The 18,586-nt window shown below is 44.8% G+C and overlaps 1 protein-coding gene across 1 annotated transcript in view; it reads right to left on the minus strand.

Moving 5' to 3' along the window:
* Positions 1-2,935: 2,935 nt before the first annotated feature.
* Positions 2,936-18,586, minus strand: part of TIMD4 (T cell immunoglobulin and mucin domain containing 4) — a 29,520-nt gene continuing 13,869 nt past the window's right edge. Inside the window, exons 6-8 of the mRNA XM_033097028.1 lie at positions 7,138-7,225; positions 5,874-5,913; positions 2,936-4,936 (exon numbers count right to left, since the gene is read on the minus strand). Of these exons, the coding sequence (XP_032952919.1) occupies positions 4,852-4,936; positions 5,874-5,913; positions 7,138-7,225 (213 nt within the window). The 3' untranslated portion in view covers positions 2,936-4,851. The remainder of the gene's footprint in view (positions 4,937-5,873; positions 5,914-7,137; positions 7,226-18,586) is intronic.

Raw genomic sequence — 18,586 nt, forward strand, 5'->3', positions numbered from 1 at the left:
ATTGAGTATTACAATTTTAATGCAGTTTTCCTTTCTTAAAATGTGTATACCCTTTTTTGGCACCCTCTATAGACTCTAGATTTAGTCATCTATTCCAACACTGAATCTGAACAAATTAAATTCCACTTGGGTCCAATTGCAAAGTCACAGAAAACACATGATTACTGCAATAAAGTCAAGAGCAGGGGCCGTGAGTGAAAGAATTCAGAGGGTTGCTGCTTTTGATCTTGAGTTTAATCATGGACTTCAGTTTATCAACCTTCCCAGTGTTTGTCCAGGACAGAGGGAATTCCCAGCATGTGGGGATTCTGAGTTTTAAAATGGGGACAAGGTGGTCACCCTACTTATGGTGGTGGTTTTTTAAAAAAGCAACAGAACAGCCAAGCTAGCTTTGCACTTCCTCCTTCTAATTCCTCTTTCTGGGAGCGCCACTCCACCACAGGGTCAAGGAAAATAAGGTTCATGGAAAAGAAATGCTGAGTTGCATGTACCAACAAGAACCTACTGATACGACTTCAGAAGGGTAAATAATCAGGCAGATCCAGATGCACTTGGAAAAATCGTGAGCAATCTCACGATCTGGCCACAGCGTTCAGTGTGCAGCACATGGTTGAGGTCTCTGCTCTGGCACTGGTTTACTGTGGAGCCTAAGGTAACTCATTCCCCCTACCTCGGCCTCAGTTGCACCAGCTAAAACAATGGGAGGTGAATTGAAGGACGCGTAAGCATCGTGACTGCTCCCCCACACCCCTACCCCATATGCAACACAGATAAAGCATGCAACAGCAAAACAGCACCTTTTCAGCTCAGTTAGAAAGTAAACTGTTTTGTGAGCAGCCATCTCCAGGGCTCCCAGGCTCCTTTCGGTAACATCATTAGCATTCATCTTGTTAGGGAATGCTGTCCCTCCCTGTCCTTTGGATGATCAGGGAGCTGAGAACTCAAACGGCTTTTTTTTTTTTTTTTTGGTAAAGACTCTAACATGTTTACAAATCTAAATGAAACTCTGTTTCAGACCCAGTCTTTTGGTTACAAGTGGCTTCCTCCTTCTGCTCTTGCCTCCACCCAAGGAACCCACTTCCCAACTTTTTGTTTCCTTCAGAGAGACAAAGAGTCTCCCCAGCCACCCACTGCTGCCTCCCTGTTAACCTTTCATTAAGCCTGCTGACAGCTGGCTTTGCTCTTCATGAGTTAGTTCAACACATTGCTATTTAAATGTGTCCCACCTGGCTTCATTAAGGTTCCTGCCAGGTTCTCCACTTGACGCTTCCTCTACAAATGCAAATATGCTTCTGAGTAAACAATATGGGGACAGGGGAAGATTGAATTATAAGGGGGGGGGGGTGAGCTGGAGAACCATCAAAACACTCAGGTTACTGCAGATCTGAATAAACTAAAATCCATGTGGGACCAAGGCAGGTCAGTCCTGCAGTTCTGCATGAAGGAATTCTTTAATTAGGGCCCTCACCGTGAAGTATAAGGTAGTGGTTCAGAGTGTGGAGTCCTTCCTGCCTGGTTCAAGGCCCAGCTCTGTCCTGGGGGTTGGACTGTGTGACCTCCGGCAAGTTCCTTCATCTATCTCTGCTTCTGTTTCCTCAGCTCTGAAAGCAAGAAGGATATACCTGTTCCTTTGGGCTGCTGTGAGGATTCAATGAGAAATTGCCTTGAAACACATAATAGAGTACTGGGAACATACATTGCAAATGCCCTTTAAGGATTGGATGTTATCTTTCATTTAGCTTAGAAAGGTTAAAATCAAGGTTGTAGAATTAGGTTGCTCGAAAATCCTCAAGGTTTGTGGACCTACCATGTAAAGATCGGCTGTACCAACCTCGCCTCCACTGAAGTCCTACCTTGTGGAAATGGAAAAACAACACTGCATCCATTCGATTGCATTTCCCATGTGTGTTTTGTCTTATTTAGATTTTTAAACTCCTTAAGGGAAGTGAGTCTCTCCTGTGTCCCCACACCCCCGGCACACACCATCCTGATAGCACAGAGAGGGAAAGAAACAATTGTACCAACAACCTCAGCTCTGACCAAAGAGTGTCAGTATAAGAATTAGATATTTATTAATTCATCCTTTGGTAAAACCCACCCCCAACTCCTGGACCTTGAGTCTCAAAAATGGTTGCCTTGTTCTAGACGGTGGCCGTCTGTTGCTCACCGGGACAGTATTTTAACCAACTGGGAATGGCAATGCCTTTAAGTGGACGCACGCTTCCACTTTGTTACAGACCACATCGCTTCCCGTCACCTCATTCATCTGTATCAGTTGCCTGGCCTGTGAAGTCATCAGGCATTTGTCACCCTAGCCTTCTTGTTGGTGCTTCTTCTCTGCCCGCCAGGTGGAAATCAGAGAAAGGAATCTCAGATCTGCATTTACAAAAGATGCTTCTGCCACAGCATGGAGAACAAATTGGAGAGGGAGAGCACTGAGGAGGGTGAGCCTCGTCAGAAGCCGCTGCAAGAGTCCCGGCAGAAAGTAACAGAAGCTTCAGTGAGGACTCGGCCAGGACCTCCACCAGACCTTTGCCAGCTGTGGGCAGCTCCCCACCCTGTGGGGCCACACCCACCACCAGAGCCCAGGGTAAAGGAGAATCTGTTCTTGAAATCTGAATCCCCCTGTTAGGGATTATCACGCTGCAATGGTTCTCAAACTTCAATGTGCATCCAAATTACCTGGATGGCTTCTCAAAACACAGATCATGGGCTGCCCCTACCCCCAAGACTTTCTGAGTCAGTAGGTCTGCAGTGGGGACGAGAATTCGTATGTCTATGGAGTTCCAGATCACGGTGAAGCTGCTGGTCTGAAGTGCATGGTCTGAGAACCACTGAGTTCAGAGCAGAGTTTCTTAGCTCTGGCTGCACGTTAGACCCACTAGGAGCATTTTATTTTTTTTTTTAAATTCAGATGCCCAGGCCACACCCCAGACCAATTACAAAAGAATTACTTAAAGAGTGCAATGCTAGAATTGGGATTTTTAAAACCTCTCCCAGCTAATTGCAATGTCCAGCTAAGGTTGAAAACTACTAGGCAAGAGGCTTCTGCTGGAGGCCATTACCAGTTCTGAAATGTGATAGTTACTCCTTTAAATGTTTCTTAGTCTGACCAAGGAGTTTCAGAAATATACTTGGGAAAAGACGGAAGATGCCCCGCCCTTGCTAAACAGAAAGACATTTATTGAGCTTAAATGTTCTCTTTAGGAAGTACTTGCCATCTTCTTTTTCTAGTCAGATCCAAGTTGGTGGTGGCATTAATGGTGCTGGTTGTTTTGAAGGTGACTAGGGAGCACGAGCTGAGTTAGGATGGGGTGTATCACGGACTCCCAAAATATTAGAACCTGACTATACAAGTTCATCTAGTCCCAGTCCATTTTCCAGATGGGGAAACTGAGGCTCTGATCCTGACTCTAGCTCCATTTCCCACTTCAGTTTCTAAAATCGAGTTTAGCTCACCAGTCATTTCCAGATTCTTAAGCTAATGTGCAGAAAGTCAAGCCCAGAAAGAAGCCGGCCCAGGCTGCTCGTTGTTCCCTTCACTTAAGCTACATCTGACAACGCTGCTCAGCACCAACAGAATGAGCCAGAAGGCATGCTGCTCTGGGCAGGTTGCTTTCCAAGTGCTCAGGTGACAGGGGGATTTTTTATTAACTGCTGGGTCTGTGCAAGAAATCTACAGGCTGTACCAGTGATTTTTTTCCCTTTTTAAAAGAAGGCCAAGAGAGTAGAAATACAAAAGGTGGTTTCCTTGAAAGACTCTGCACTTATTTCATTATTGCTGCAATTGGCCTAAGCATAGCAGAAGTCTATTTCTTTCCCATCTGGTTGACTTTCCACACTTCTGCCCAACCGGGAGCCTCCACTCAGGTGCACATTCTTCTCATTCATTCATTCATTCATTAATTCAGCAACGGTTTGCTTTCATTCCTCTCCCTGGGTTCTTCATGCTGCGAGCTCTTAAAGTTTTTAAATAAATCTGTTCCTATTGAGGACCAAATTTCCACGAATTATATTGATAGACACTAAGCTGGACGGCCTTGCTGTCACATCCACGCACTGGCTCTGGTCTCAGGTCCCTGTCATTCACCACATTTTGCTCTGACGGACTCGTGGTTGTTTCCAAAATTAAATTCCCCAAGCAAGAATTAAGAGGTGACACCATGGTCATCTCTAAAGACACTCAGATGTGAACAGAAAACAATAGAAAACTGAGACGTTTTAGAGGTGAATCAAAATTATGCTGCAAGACCACGTCCTATCCTGCATTGTTGATGATGCATAGACCCAGGGCTGCTCATCCCACACCCGGAATGGGACACTGAACTCTAAGTTCGTCATAAAAGGAGCGACACAAACGCACACAAGGCAAAGGTAACTAGGGAAAGGGCCAGAAATCATGTCCCAGAGGCGAGGCAATTTGGAGAGCCATGGGGTTCTCCTGCCAGTATCTGGAGCAGTACCAGGTAGCAGAGCGTTTCGACATGTTCTGTGTAAGCACAGTGAGTTCAAGAAGGACTGATAGGCAGATGCTCTCTGGAGAGAAACACTCGTGTACATAGTTCTAAGTCTCAGAACTGTCCCGAGATTGAGTGGACTCCCTTGGGTGTGGTAGTGAGCTCGCCGTCAGTGAAAGTGTTCAAGCATAGTGCGGGAGATCACTGAACAGTGATGCTGCTGACCAGATTATAGCACAGAGCAGAGAAGGTGTGGTCCCGACAACATCTCTCACTTGTGAAATGAGAGCACGACTGGCTCCAGGACACCAATGGAATCGATGGGGTTTAAAAAACAATGCACCCTAAGACTTATTTTAACAATTCCCGTATAATGCTCCATCCTCAAGCCGTACTAGAGTGTGAAAAGACCATCTTCATCTTCTCTTCCATTCTGTATGTCATCGAGGACATTTTTACTTTCTCCAACGTTGTCTAGCCTACAAAGAGAAAAGAGTCTGATAATGGGAACAACCAAACCCAGAAATAAATGGATGCTGCTAAATTACAACCCAACTGACCAAAGCCGTTAGAGTTGGAAGGGCTCAGAGTTCATCCAGGCATTTCACAGAAGGGAAAACTAAGGCCGCAGGGGATAAAGGGATTTTGCCACTGTGTTCTAATAGGGGATTTAAAAGTTTCTATATTAGAAAATATAAAATCATGATCTTGAATGTGTTTATTTGCAAAAAAGGATCGCCAAGTATGATCTTGGAAAGTCACCTCACTGAGCCTCAGTTTCCCTACTTGTTAATATTCATTTGTTAACAGATAGTGTGGCATTGATGCAATAAGTAAGTGAAGGCAAGGTCTTCATCACAGTTTACACCAAATCTTTCCATCTTTCCCAAAAAGTCATAGAACAGGATATATATCCAAAAATCCCTCTCCATAGACTCTTCAAAAAAAAAAAAAAAAGACCCAAAAAACTGCTTCCATGGTCTAACTGGGCAGAGGAAGCCATATCCCAGGAATGATATTCTACACGTTTTTTATCATTTTCCATACTGACAACACTCCTCTCCATGAACTCTTGTTTAAAAGTGTCCTTTTAAAGTGAGTTGCCCAGATTTGAACAAAGAGTTTCTAGCACAGAGTGACATATCTATCACCTTCTTTCTTTTGCGTGCCATACTTCTATTGATGCAACCTGCTTTTGTATTTGCATTTTGGACCAACATAACACAGTGTTAACCAAGACAGAGGTTAATGTGAGTTAAATCCCTACATCCTTTTCACCTCCAATGTCCCATCTCTCCAACCCTGTATTTAATCAGAACACAAGCATGAGTCATTAAACCACTGAGTAGTAGCTAATCATTTGTAACAGCTTGTACTATCATTACAACAATCAGTCAGTCATGCAAGATGAATTACCTCGTGTGTTTCTGGAAGCAATTGGTTTTCATGACTTTCCCTGAAAAGACAAGGCCATAGTATAAGTAGAATGCTATGCTAGAATATTAGAAATACTGGGGGAATCCCAAAACTACCTAATGAAGAATAGAGGTGGTCCAAAGGTGAGAATTTAGGGACTGGCTTTGGCAGGGAAAGCCATTCTTTCTCCTTGATCAAATAGCTGCTTCTTTAGGCCCGTAGGCAGTGCCCATCAATTACCAAGTTGTCCCAACGCCGTGGGCAGTTGTGTTAAGCAGCCTCATTCTTCAGTCATTTGCCCACCCAGAACACGAGTACTCATTTGGGTTTAAAACACTTCTTTATGAGATGTACCCAGAATTCCCCCAACTATAACTAATGGCAGGCTTCCACCAAGTTCCAAATTTCCTTTTTCAGTGTTCATGAGGGGCAGGTTTTGAAATATACAAGTTTCACTATGTTGCTTAAACATCTGAGATGGTTACTAATCTTATGTCCTCACGACTTCCTTGAAACAGTTTCTGTTAATGACTCCAGAACAAAATTTCCCCCCATTTTACAATAGGACCAGATGCCACATGCCTACACTTTGGTTGAAAACTGTAAACTCCGTTTACGACTCCTTTTCTTCAGTGTTTTAAACCTTCTTTTTCAATGTGGGGGAGGGTGGCGGGGTGCCCTGTCATGGACCAGCTAGAGAATCTGAAGGCAACTATGGACCCTGCCCCTTGAAAAATGCAGATAAGAACCTGTGAGTATTTTTGTACGTGATTTCAAGGGAGTCACTTATCCCCTGTTCTATCTGTGGACTCGGTTAAGAAGTCTTGCTTTGAGGAAACAAATGAGAAGACTGGGGATCATTCAGGGCTTTCTTCCTGGGGCAATCCCAGCCAGAGGAGGGTCTGAGCCAGGGTTTCTCCCACCCCAAGACATGATAACAATAATAGTACTTTCCACCGACGGCAGTAAAGGGGATGGAATGAGTGAGGCGCGTCGACAGTATAGCATGAGGACTGGTACGAGTAAGTGTGCAATAAATGAAACGCCCTCTTTTTCTCTTTTCCAAAACATAACTCTCTCAGGAGGATGATACACGAAGCCTGTAGCATCTTAGGGAAAATCGGTTTATTTGTCACCTCCTTGACCAGGATGGGGACAAATGATAGAAAGGGGACTCTGCGGAATGGATCAATCTACTCCCAGGTCCTCCTAGAGTTTCCTCAGCTCTGAAGGGCTCCATCCCCCCTGCTCCTGCCCTCCTTACCTCGAAGGAGAAACACCACCATCAGTGCACACAGGAGAAAGACCAGGCAGGGAACAATGATCATCACCAGGTTGTCATCCACTTTCTTCTGGTGAGACATGGGGAACACGATTGGGCCACGTGTTTCTGACCATCATCCTCACACGAGTTTCCCATCCCAACCATACCTTCCCACGGCCAGCAGCTTCCCGGCATCTCACCACCCTTTTGCCCAAGTGTCTCAAAATCAAAACAAAGCCAACGTTACAAATAAAAACTTTTTTTTTTAAAATCTCGGAAAACCTGAAACATTTTACCCAGACTCCCAAATTGTCCCGTCTTAGGCATCTGGGCCGTGGGGCTCACGGGTCTCAAGGTAAAAGCGAACTGGGCTGTGAGCTGTGTTCTACGTGATCCGATCACTTTGCTGTAAGTTCTCCCCAGCCCTGTGCACTTCTGCTCGTGGCTGATTTAGACTTCTAGAGGCAACAAGGTCAAAGAGAAAACGGAACTCAAGTTCACATTTTCTACAGCAGTGGTTCTTAAAGTGTAGCCAGGGGACCCATGAGATTAAAATGATTTTCAGGAGATATTATTTTCCATTTTGATTGTCATTCTCTCATGAGATGTACACTGGAGTGTCCTAGCGGTGACTAACATGTGACATGAGCAGATAAGAGACTCTGTCTCTTATTAAGCCAGCTATTGAGATTTGTACCTGTAAAACAATGCCACTCTTTGCACTTAGATTTTTTCATTGGGCAAAATAGTTATTTTTCATAAAATATATGTTATTTTTGTTAACGTGTAATGATTTGTTATTTTTATTTGTAAATGAATCGCTATGGTTTGTAATTTCTCAGTTTTAATTGTTCCAAGTATAAAAGGGTCTTGAAAAGCATCCTGGAGAATGTGAAGCTTAAGCTGAGACATGGAGTCATTTACTGGTAACCGATAGTTGAGTTCAGCAAGGGAACATACTGAGAATCTATCAGCTGCTAAGCACAGTTCCAGGCACCAGAAACGCTGAGATGCACATGGTGTGGCCCCACCGTCACGAAATTCATAGTACATTAGAGAAGGGAGACCAGGATCCTATTCCATGGAGTAGGAGATGGAGTATGGACAGGCGCTGGAGAGCGTGGGCAGAGGGAGAGGCATAGAGGCCACAGTCATGGTTCAGCGAGAGCTTTTAGAATTAAGCTCCATGAGGAGTGTGTCCCTCTGTGCCTACTCAACAATGGAACCCCAACACTGCCTGGCACATACTTGGTGTTCAATCAGTGTTTGTTGAATGAATAACACCTGAGCAGAGTTAAGGTTGTGAAAGAATAAGCAAAGAAAGATGGTGAAGGCATTTTAGGAAGAACAGCATCAGCAAAACTATGGGAGCAAGAGCCAGTGTGGTTCCATGTCAACTGGCAAGCAGCTGGGAAGGTATAAAGTTGGGAGTGGCAGGGGATGAGGCTGAGATGGCAAAGAACCAGCCTTTTGTTTCGTGCCAGAGAGTTTAATTCTGTAAGAAGTGGGGAACCACAGAAACATTTTAAGCATGTCATGGTCCAGTTAGGAGCATAAGGGAACAGCCAACATGGGATTATCATCTGATTCCAAGGTCTGAAATTCAGAGCTAGTAGAAATGAAGGGAGAGAGAGAGATTCCAGAAATGCCTAGGACGGAGACCAACAGCATATGGACGTTGAATGTGGGGGGTGAGAAAGAGACAAGAGTCTTAGGTAACTTGCAGGTTCCTACCTGAGACACTGGGCCATTGCCTGACTGTCTCCTAAGACTGGGGATGGTGAAAGCAGAGCAGAAAGGTAAGTCGGGAGAGAAAGATGAGGAGCTCAAATTTAGTCATTGCATGTAAAGGACCTGAGGGAGACATACAAACACTATTCGTCTAACAAGCAGTTGATGGATTTAACTCTGAATCAAGGTTGAGTTGGAAATACTGATTTGAGAATCACCGGTATCCAGGGAGCAGTTAAAATCATCAGAATGTGTCAGAAACCCAAGGGCTGCATGTCCAGAAAGAGAAACCTGGCCCTTAAAACATAGGTGCAGGAAGTAGCAGAAATAGGCAGTAAATGAGTGCGGTGTCACAGAGGCCCGGGCAGGAGAAAATGTCCAGGAAAGACGCAACATCATATGTGCAATAAAAGCTTCTGAGAGAAACAGGATATAACGCCACACACAGACATGGCCTGGATAGAATAAATATCCAGGCTAATAATTACTGAAACTGGTCACTATGTCCCCCAAGCTGCCTCACACTAAAGGCAAAAGGAGAAAAAACGTGATAGATTTTGTAAGGCTCATAATTTGGTACAAGAGAGCTTATTTGTTGGACAAGAAAAGTGACTTGTTGAATGCCTAGAAGCATAAAACTCCAAGAGGGAAATTCAGCATGTTTTCATATCCTACAACTCGGTTATTATTGTTTTTCTCTCTGCTATTATCCCCTAGAGCTGGAAATTGCAGGTAAGAATTCAAAACTCCTACCCCTGTTCTGTCAAAATCCTGTTGTATTACAATCATTTGTGATGGATAAGCCTGAAATTGAAACTATCAGAGAGAAAAGCCAGCCTGGGTCGGTTGTGTCGGAGCTAATCTGTATTTTAAATTGGAATTGTCTAATGGGAGAGACATTTTGCAAACACGAACACCGCCAAGTGATATCAAACAGTACTTTTTCTTCTGCTATGTCCTTCAGAAAACGCCTAAAGCCCCAGTGGGAACCCCTGCAAGGTCCAGAGTGTTGTACATCAAATGGCAACAAGACACATAAGTTGATGGTGCTTTTTCGTCCTTGTGAAAAGCAGTGACACTAACGGCTAGGGGGTGGGAGTTAGACCAGTCAAGACTATAGGTTTCCGGGTCTGTTGTCCATGCTTCCTGAGCCTTATGGCCGCAGGGCCTTGGACTCTGACACAAACACCTTCAGGCAAAGGCAGCAGCCTCCCAGAGCTTGCAAGAAAAGCAATGCTGTGAGAGGGGAATTGTGGTAGGTGGCATATTGTCCCTCACCACACAAATTATGTCCACCTAGAACCTCAGATTGTGACCTTATTTTGAAACAGCGTCTTTGCAAATGGAATTAGTAAAGAATCCTGGGATGAAATCATCCTAGATTTAGGATAGGCCCTAAATCCAATGTCTGGCATCCTTATAAGAGGAGAAAAGGACACAACGAGACACACAGAGAAGGCCGTGTGAAGACAGAGACAGAGATTAGCCTGATGCTGCCATAAACCAAGGAACGCGGGACACCAGGAATGGGAGAGAGAGGCAAGGAAAGTCTCCTCTCCAGCCTTCAGGGCAAGGATGGCCCCTACTGACACCTTGATTTCAGGTTCCTAGACTCCAGAACTGCGAGAGAATCTATTTCTGTTGTATTAAGCCTCCTTGTGCTACTTTGCTACTGCAGCCCAGGGAACCTAACATGGGCGTTAAAGGAAATTGACATACAAGGGATGAAAGTAGCCTTCGATGGGGTGGCCAGCCTAAGAGTCAGGAAGTGGGTGCCAAGCAACATCCAACAAAGGGCTAAATCCCATCGCAGGACCTAGTATTGAACTCAGGAGTGTTAATCTAAAGGCATATTATCACTAACATTCCTTTGAACATTTAATTCTCAAGAGGAACCCTACAGGGCAGGTATGATCCCATATTGCCAGTGAAGAAAGGGAGACCCAGGTCAGATAGGCTGCAGGCAGCGGAGCTGGGATTTGAACCTGCCTGAGTGACATCAACACCTATGCTCTAAGAACCTCGTTATACTGGAGCCAGAACTCAGTTGTGTCATGTACATAGCCTGGCAGGCAAGGAGGATGCAAGAAGGAAGATTTGGTACCATGTTTTGCATTGAATCTAGAACCGGGATGGTCCAGGACAATGGTCTCCAAAGAAAGCGTGGAGGTGACCATGAATGTGCGAGGCCGTCCACTGGGTGTGGGGAAAATGAGAGCGTCTCTGTACATTTCTTTACACATCATCCTTTCAACATTCATTTAGGAGAGCTATGTTTCAAAATGTACATATTAGTATGGAGGTGTGTGTGTGAACAAATTGTCAATAAATGTTTCACTAAAAAGGAGACATTATTGATCTGGTCTAGAGAAGAAGAAGGAGCCATTTGTCTCTCGAACAGTTGAGGGACTATGGTGGGCAGGATAATGACATCCAACACCCACAGGTGTCCACGACATCATCTTCAGAGCTTGTGAATATGTTACCTGACCCGGCAAAAGAGACTTTGCAGATGTGGTTAAGTCAAGGATCTTGAGATGGGAAGATTATCCTGGATTGTCCAGTGGGCCCAATGGAAGTACAAGGATCCTTCTAAGAGGGAGGCAAAAATGTCAACGTGGGGGTATGTGATGATGGAAGAAGAGGCCAGAGGGAGAGTCAAAGATGCTACATCGCTGGCTTTAAAGAGGGAGCAAGGGGCCTCAACCCCCGGAGTGCAGGCGGCCACTGGAAGCGGACAAAGGTAAGGAAACAGATTCTCCCATAGAGAATCCAGAAGGAACACAGCCCTGCTGACACACTGAGTTCTGGCCTCCAGAACTGTGAGATAACGAATCTGTGTTGTTTTAACCCACTGCGTTGCTCGTAATTTGTTATAGCAACAACAGGCGACCAATATGCATGGCTTGCTAGGCCTAAAATATGTACTATTTGGCCCTTTACAGGAAAAGTTTGCTGACTCCTGGTATAGTTAGCCTACTGGTGCAAAAACAACACCTGTGAAACCAGGGAATTGCACGTTGTATCTGAGCACAACTATACTCTTAAGACCACCAGACCTTCAGACCCCAGGGTGATACGCGACTTGCCTTTCAAGATGGTTATACCTCAGGTGGCAGATTAGAACCCCATCTCTCACCCACTCAAATAAAACTATGTGCCACGTGCAGTTCTGGAATGGCACTGCGTTTTTAGAAAACCTTTTAGGAATCCATTTTGAATATCACTGCTGTTCCCATCCTATTAGCAGAAATTGGCTTCACACTTACTAGAAACTCCCTCTCAAAATCAATTTGAGTATGAATGCACGCCTGGCGGAGTGATAAGCACTTTGTGTAAATTATCTCACTTCATGCTTACAAAACTCATTTTATGGATGTGTAAACTGAGGCTGAAAAAGTTTAAATCATTTGCCCAAGGGAACACAAACTGTAAAAGGAAATTTGAGCCTGACTCTGAATGACTCAAAAATATCGTGAATTGCAACCACTCTAAGAGAAAAAGAAAAGGAACATATTACAATCCTATCTGAAAACACAAACTCTCTAACCAGTGGACTTCATGCCAGGAATCAACCAGAAGTAAAAGCTCTCTATCTCCAGTGGGTACATTTTAAAACATATGTTGACTCATCATTGAATTAATACATCCTGGGACTCATCTTTTTCTACTTTTAAAACAAATTTGATTCTGAAATAAGTCAATTCAATGATACAATCTTAACACCATCCTAGAATTTTAAAAGTGACACCTTCAAGCTTTCAGAGAAGCTTCTTTTCTTTTGTAGGTAGCATTGGCTTATGCTGCCCTCTTCTGGATTACAGGTGGAATGGTCTTAAACAGCCAAAGGATAGAAAAGGGATCCAAAAATCACAATCTGGAGTTCTTTCGACTTGAGAGGAATTTGAAAATATTTCCTCCGGTTCATTTTTTGTTAATCAACAGAAACACTAAAATCTAGAGAGAGAGTTTCACTCGCTCCCGGTTCCAGAGTAATGAGTTACAAAGGAAGTGACTAGAAACCATATTTTCTGTCCTTGGCTGGCAGCACTAAGGCAGATCTGGAACTTCAAAATTCTTTTGAAAGTAGAAACATACATTTATTGAACTCACATAATCCCTTTAAATTTGGGGGACCTCTAATACGTGGAATGATCAAAAAGAGCAACTCTACACTTCAATCAATCCATCAATCAACAGATGTGGGTCAGGTCCTTAGTTCCAAGGGCAAAATTGGGTGGGGTCCATTTTTTTTTTTTAACTTTGAAATGGAACAGAGAGAAAATCGTGTTGGCATCCAATGTGGTTCAGAAAGAGGAAGGAATGATGAGATAGATGTTTCACAGTTCACGCAGATGTGGTAAGAGAGGGAAACCAGAGACTCTAGAACACCCTTATTGGAGTGAGTCACCCAGTACTGAACTTTGCCTCAACCTTCCATTGCCCCTGAGGTGCCCCAGCAACCAAAAGCTCGTCATCCTGTGAGAGCCCAGAGTCACCACCCAGCCTTTTGGTCGCACCCGGCGAGATCAGAGGGTCTCCGTGAGGCAGACATGACCTCACGCCTAATCCTTCCCCACTGGACTCCTCTCTAAAGGGCAGTGCCCAGCACTGCTGTGCCCTTACTAGCTGATCAATAAATCTTGATTGAAGGAGGTGGCAAGGTGCACATGTTACTATGACCCCTCAGAATTATTGAGAGCAACAACAATAATAAATGGATACCCTATACGAGCACTTCCTCTGTGAAAGCACAGTGCAAAGTACTTTCCATGTTTGATCTCAGAAAATGGTCTACAGTCAGTACCATTACGGTCTTCGCCTCCTAGTGGGAATCCTGTGGCTGAGAGATGTCAGACAACTTGCTCAAGTCACATAGCTAGGAAGGGAGAGAACAAACGTCAGAGCCAGGAGTATCTACCTGAGAGCCCGAGCTCTTGTCGTCTGGGCTCTGTGGCCTTTTGAAAATGTGGCAAGGGCTCACACTCACCTGCTCGGGAAAGACCAGTGCTGGAGAGTGAGGGACCACTCTGTCTCATGGCACAATGGAAGGGACCCCTGGCCCCAGGTGGGTGCAGTTTCTGGAACGCAATCCTAATAATTATTATTGTTGGTGGTGGTGATGATGAGCACGACGTAAGCAGCTGGAAACGCACAAAGCGCTTACATTTATTATCACATTTGACCTTCCAAATGAATCGACGAGGTAAGCGAACTTAAGCTAAATTATATCACTGTGGACAGAGTTAGGGAAAGAGGAGGAAACAGAAGCTCAGAGAGATCCCATGTCTTGCCCAGTGTTGCCTAACTAGTGCTAATGATGCTAGTGAATGGTGGAGCAATGGCAGCTGAGAACAAATGCCACCTCTGTTCCCTTCTGCCAGGCCACTAAGCATCACAGGGTTCAGCCGTCCCCAGGTACAGACAGGCTCCTGCCCAAGGGCATCGGTACCTTTATTCACTGACGGGTTCACAGTGAGGAGGACAGATACTCATCATGAAACTCCCTGAGGTATACCGTTTTATCCCACCTCCCTGTGAAACCAGAGGGTCTCTGCAGGGCCTGGCTTGGTGTCAGCGGGACGCTCGGTCTGCAGAGTGAGTCACTCAGCAAACTTGGTTAACCATGAAGGAGGACCCATCTTAGGGCTGGCTCTGTGTTCTAAAAGGTAACAGACACCTTCTGGTCCCCTCTCTGATTGCCTCACCACGGACGGGCCTCTCCTAAAGCTTGGCAGCTCTTTCATCTTATTTGGTTGACCTTTCTGAAGGTGAGCTGTTGTTCGATGCTCGAATTACATGGATTGAATTCCAACTTGATTAATGGGGAAAAAAAATCATTTCTATGGTTGGTATAATATAATGCTATTGTGCGAAGAATGGTGAGAATTCACTTTTTGTCCTTTTCCTGTATCCCCAGACTGCCAGCCTATCAACTGATTCAAGCCCGTGAAAAGCACTGGGCATGAGAGATAAAACAAATCGGCTAATGCCTCGCCAACGATGTTGACTTTGAAATCAACTGCATCCAATTTCTTTTCTCCTAACAACGGCATTAGTGAGTGAAAATGAGCTTTGCTTCACTTCCCTGCCTTCCTCCGTGCCTTCCACGGAGCTTGTACCGAGAATGCCAATTCCTCCTACAACTTCTTTATGTCCTTGAACAACTGAGGACCCAGGAAAGTGTCAAGGCCTGACAGGGTTTGATTTCGTCTTTAATAACATAGTGCAGTGTAGAGGAGAGAGCTGGGATGTGGAAGCCAGAAACGAGGCCTATCTAGAGGCCAGTTCCCATTTCTCTTTGAACTTTTATAATGCCTCTGTGCCTCGGTTTCCTTCTGTGTAGAATAAGGGGAGTGTACTACACCAGCAATTCCTAAATGACTTCTCAGGACCAGGGCTGGGCTGGCTTCAAAAGAATCTCCTGAGGAAGTTTGTTAAACATGCAATTTCTTAGGTCCACCCACAGAGGCTCTGATTTTACAAGTCTTGAGTAGAGCAGGACAATCTCTATTCTCTCTAAGCTCCCTGTGAATGCAGTCCATGGCCAGGACTGGTAGTCATGGGCTGGATGACCTCCACGTTCAAGGTCTTGGCTCCCCAGTCTTCTCCTACTTCCCTGGGAGGCCACCATGAGATCTGATTGCTCTCAGAACTTCATTTATTCTATCCTCACTCTCTTCTCTCTGGTCCATTTCTAGGCCAATCCCTCCCCACTCCTCCATTCGGGACTGCATCCGCTTCTCCTCCACCAGGATAGACCCTGCTCTAGTCACCTGCCCCCCCTCTCTCGATCCTGCCTCTCTTTTAAATATTTACCCTTGAACTTCTTGAGAGAACACCTAATATTCATCCTATAACAATTGCTCATCTTTGGACTTCAGGGAGTCCCCGCCCCCGCAGAGCTCGAGCACTGTTCACTTGGTGGTCCCCCTGCCACAGCTCAGGCCTCATTCTCCTTGAGCAGTGTTCAGAATTTCCTAATATTTAACTACACCCTCCATAACCTTTGTCAGCCCAGCTCCCTCTGCCCCTGTGCTCTCCTGGATCCTTTCTTACTTCTGGTGTCTTCCTGTCTACCTCCCTAGCCAGCTTTTTTGCTTCTGACACACTCTCCCAATGCAATAGTTCCTTTGGGATGGGGATATGTGTTTCCCCTTGTACCTCTTCATCCTCCCCTTCATCTCATACGATATCTGTAGGTGATCCCACAGGAACTTCAGTGAGACCTTAGCTCTGCTTTGGAGACAATATAATAAAGTGTTTAAGAGCTCAGTTTCAAGAGCTAAGAGACCTGGGGTTCAAACTCTGACAAATTTCTTAACCTCTCCAAAGCTGTTATTTTCTCCTTTGTAATGGATGTAATAGAATCTTCTTCACATATCCAGACAATGCTTCACCGTGAGATAATATGTTGAAAGCATTGAGTCCAGCCCTGGCACATAATAAGCTCTAGATAAGTCACTTATTGTCAATGACCCCCTAAAATTATATCTATAGCCCTGAACTGTCCCCTATGAGATAATACGTATGGAAGTGTTGGTATAGTGGCCAGTCCCTATTCAGCATCTATACTGTGAGTCATCAGAGTAATTACTGTTTGATCAGAGGTAGGTGCCAACCATCAAAGACACCCCTCCCACCCAGGCATTCCCTAAGGCAGCCCAGCTCCACTTTTCCAACTGCCTATTAGACATTTCCCAGAGGCACTTGAAACTCAAGATCCCCCTGACAAATTTCGTTCTCCCTCCTGGGGTTCCCTTATCAGTTAACCTGTCGCCTTGATCTAGCCTCTCAAAGTACAGAGACTCTGTCATCCTTCATGCTTACTTCAGTCACCAAGTCCTCTTGATTCTAACTCCTAAATGGCTTTGACCCTGTCCTCTCTGTTGTTCCTGCTGCCATCATTCTAGTCTAGACCCTCATCTCCAGCCTGAATTATTGCAGGAGCCTCCCGGGTTGCCTCTCTGCCTCCAAGCCTACTCCCCTCTCATACATCTTCCACACTCCTGCCAGAGCAGTTTTTCCTAAAACAGAACTGAAAATGTCATTCCCTACTCAGAAACATGAACGGTTCTTTATGACCCTGGAATATCTAAATTCTTCAGCCCAACGATCAAGTCCTTTGAGAACCTAGACCACTCCCAGCTTCCTGTCTCCATGACATTAAACTAGACTGCTGTTAAAACAATCTCCAAAGATTTCATGTTCTTATCAAGCGCCCCCGTCTTCGTTCATGCTGTTCTCCCTCCCTGCTCATCCTTCCCTGCTCAATGAAATGTTCTCATCCTTGAGGAACCAATTCAAAGATCATTGAATGAAATCGTCTTGGCCCTCCTTTCCAAGATAGAATCCATCTCTTCCCTTTTTGGGGACCCAGGGCACCCTTCCATACTTCTATCCAAAACAAAGCATATGGGATAATTGGTTGTTACATACAAGCCTGTCTATCTCACTAAATGTCACCCCTTCAAGAGCAGAGGTCATGACTTACTTATGTTTCTATGCCCTATGCCACATACAGAAACAACTAGATAAGCCATGTTTAATGAATGACAGATCTGAAAAGCCGTTACCAAATATCATGTTGCCTATTTCCACATACCCAAACCAAATGTCACGATAAAGATAGAAAATCCCCTCTCCAACCACCTTTTTCTCTGAGAATCCTTTGATTCCATGGAAAGGCCAGCTTGCTTTGGATCGTGATGTAGGGGCTGGCTTTGTAAAACACAAAGATACAGCAATAGAACAAATGTTGCTGAAAGCACCCCCTCTCCAGTCCTTCACCAGTCTAACCTTGGGGCCAAGAAAAAGCTACTATAAAAATCTCAAGGAAAGAAAAGTGTTCTTACTACCAGAGCAATGTTCATTTTTTCCCACTTTGACTGGACTGACAAAGCCCTCGTGCGTATTTGGGTCCATTAAATTTGAAATTGTTCTACAGCTTTGGCTTCATGCTGCTGATGGGTATAATGACCCATCTGGGGGCTGAGAAAAATTGAATCCTAATAGTTTAGGATCAAATAGAAACATCTGCCCTCGGGAAAGCTCTATTGAGCGACACTGGCTGCTAGTCCTGGACCAAAGGCCAGGGATCTGCACGTGGGATCAGGAGAACTGGCTCTGGTCTCAGGTCTCTTCCAAACTCACTGCAAGTCCTCTCTCAACTTGCTGGCCTCTTCTGGGCTTCAGTTTCCCCAGTTTTCATAGACAACAACCCTTCAATCCCCAAGAATTCATGCATACAAGCTTAATACCCATGAACACTGGGTGTGATTCCCCGCCTCACTCTGTGTAGCTGTGTGATCTTGGGAAAGTCACTCCACATCCCTGAGCTCCCTTCTAGGCAGCTAGAGAGAAGTGAAGATTTGTCTCCCTGGGTGGGGCGTCTTAAGATGACGCCTGCAGACCGAACACCTTAAAAGTGGAGGAGGCTACTGAAGTAGGAGATATGTTCTTGGAAGTGTCTTATAAAATAACTAACACAAATCCGGAAGCCCTTGCATGGCAAACTCGACCACGGCTCTTTTTCAGCCATAACTGAGCCATTTCTAAATTTCTAAATCTAAATTATAGAGTGAAGCCTCCATACGTTGAGCAATATAAAAAGAACAAAACAAGTGAGAGGCAGCAGAAGATGAAAAATGTCCACCCATAGAAATAAAACCAATAATTGAGAGGTCTGTAGAGTCATCTGAAAAGGAGTCAGTAAAAA

The sequence above is a fragment of the Rhinolophus ferrumequinum genome, chromosome 24 (assembly GCF_004115265.2).
Source record: "Rhinolophus ferrumequinum isolate MPI-CBG mRhiFer1 chromosome 24, mRhiFer1_v1.p, whole genome shotgun sequence".
Taxonomy (NCBI): domain Eukaryota; kingdom Metazoa; phylum Chordata; class Mammalia; order Chiroptera; family Rhinolophidae; genus Rhinolophus; species Rhinolophus ferrumequinum.